The sequence below is a fragment of the Solanum lycopersicum genome, chromosome 3 (assembly GCF_036512215.1).
Source record: "Solanum lycopersicum chromosome 3, SLM_r2.1".
Taxonomy (NCBI): Eukaryota; Viridiplantae; Streptophyta; class Magnoliopsida; order Solanales; family Solanaceae; genus Solanum; species Solanum lycopersicum.
Window position 1 is genome coordinate 53,965,405 of NC_090802.1, and position 1,840 is coordinate 53,967,244.

General features: G+C 41.8%; 1 protein-coding gene across 1 annotated transcript; it reads right to left on the reverse strand.

The window, feature by feature from the left end:
• Positions 1-888: 888 nt before the first annotated feature.
• Positions 889-1,269, reverse strand: LOC138347670 (uncharacterized). The gene has a single exon (XM_069295973.1). The coding sequence runs from the start codon at positions 1,267-1,269 to the stop codon at positions 889-891; it is 381 nt and encodes a 126-aa protein (XP_069152074.1).
• Between the last annotated feature and the right edge of the window lie 571 nt (positions 1,270-1,840).

A 1,840-nucleotide genomic window follows, 5' to 3' on the forward strand; every position in this document is an offset into this window, starting at 1 on the left:
TTCTTTGCTACCAGTCTCGCCTTGGTTAACATGGAAAAACGCCAGATGAAGTTTAGGTTAAACGATGAAGAAGAAACTTTCAACATTTGTAGGTCCATGAAGCAGAGTGGTGAGCTCCAAATGGTATCTGCTATATCCTGCAGGGTTGAGAGTATGTGTGAGGTACAAATCGAAGAGCGCCTTGGTGTTGAGGCACTAGCGACAGTGATCATGAATTTTGAGTGACGGTATTGAAGAGTATGGGTCGTTGTTGCGGCACTTTATCAATGTGACTTTCGATTCAAACAAAATAAATTGCAATTAGATATAAAGCATCACGACACGATCGCTGGTATGGCTGGAACGGTGCCTCTTGACATGCTCACAAGGCTCAGGCTGTGGTGCAGTGGGAGCAGTGAATAGTGCAGCAAGCACTGTGTCGGGTCGGGTCGGGTCATAGGTCTTTGTGAACTGACACTAACCCCTTAACTGGTCCATTGATTGTTCCCTAACATAGAAAAATTTTAAAAAATACATGGGATCTATGGACATCATCGATGGTTCGTCGATGATATGACGGCCCATCGGTTGGTCTGTAAATCTGTGCACGAGATTGATTTCTGCTAAATTCTTGTGGCATGGTCCCTGCAAATTGAACACCTATTAAGTCATTCTTTTGTGTTTTCTGGACACTTTTTAGAAACTAAGCCTAAATTACTCTCTAGCCACATACTGAAAAAACTAATCGAAAATTGACACATGAAATTTAGTAAAACAAAACGAAACAAAAAATGCAAATATTCCTACAAAGAAAAGAAAAACCTATTGTTGGCTAGAGGATACACATTGGGTTGCCTCTCAAGAAGCGCTTGATTTAACATCGCGGCACGACGCAAGATCTTTGATTACTCAGACTTCATCCAGGGGATATACCTCAACCACTTCATGGGCACTCTCCTCATGCCCTAGGTAGATCTTGATTCTTTGCCCATTTACCATGAACCTTGCACCCTCCTTGTCATCCAGCTCAACCACTCCATGTTGGAACACTTTAGTGATTAAGAATGGACCAGTCCATTTGGACTTGAGTTTGCCCGGAAACAAGCGCAACCTAGAGTTAAATAGAAGCACCAAGTCCCCAACCAAAAATTTGTGCTTCTCGATCTTTTGGTCATGGTACTTCTTCATCTTCTTATTGTAGAGGGATGAAATATCATATGCTTTTAGGCAAAATTCATCAATCTCATTCAACCTATTAAGTCTCGGTTCCACTGCTTCATTCCAATCCATCTTCAGTTTTTTCATCGCCCACATGGCCTTGTGCTCTAACTCAACTGACAAGTGACAAGCCTTACCATATGCAAGTTGGTATAGATACATACCTCTTGGGGTATTTTATGCAATCTGGTAAGCCCAAAGAGCATCATAACTCCTCGTTGACCAATCCGTTCTATTAGCATTCACCGTTTTCGACAGCATCTACTTGATTATGGATGGTACGGTGTGGCTACATTGTGGCGAACCCCATATTTCCCCAATATCCATTTGAACAACTTGTTGCAAAAGTGGAACCCCCCATCACTAATAATGGCCCTAGGTGTTCCAAATCTGGAAAAATATGTTCTTTTTCAAGAAAGCGGTGACACTGTTCCCTTCACTGTTGTCAAGTGCTATGGCTTCCACCGATTCTTACACATAATCCACGACCACAAGAATATATTTCATCTTATGAGAACTCAAAAATGGTCCCATAAAATCAATTCCCCATACATCAAATAACTTGATCCCTCGAATGGGATTTAAAATGAGCTCTTGCCTCTTCGAAATGCCTCCATCCCTTTAGCACCTTTCACATGCCTTG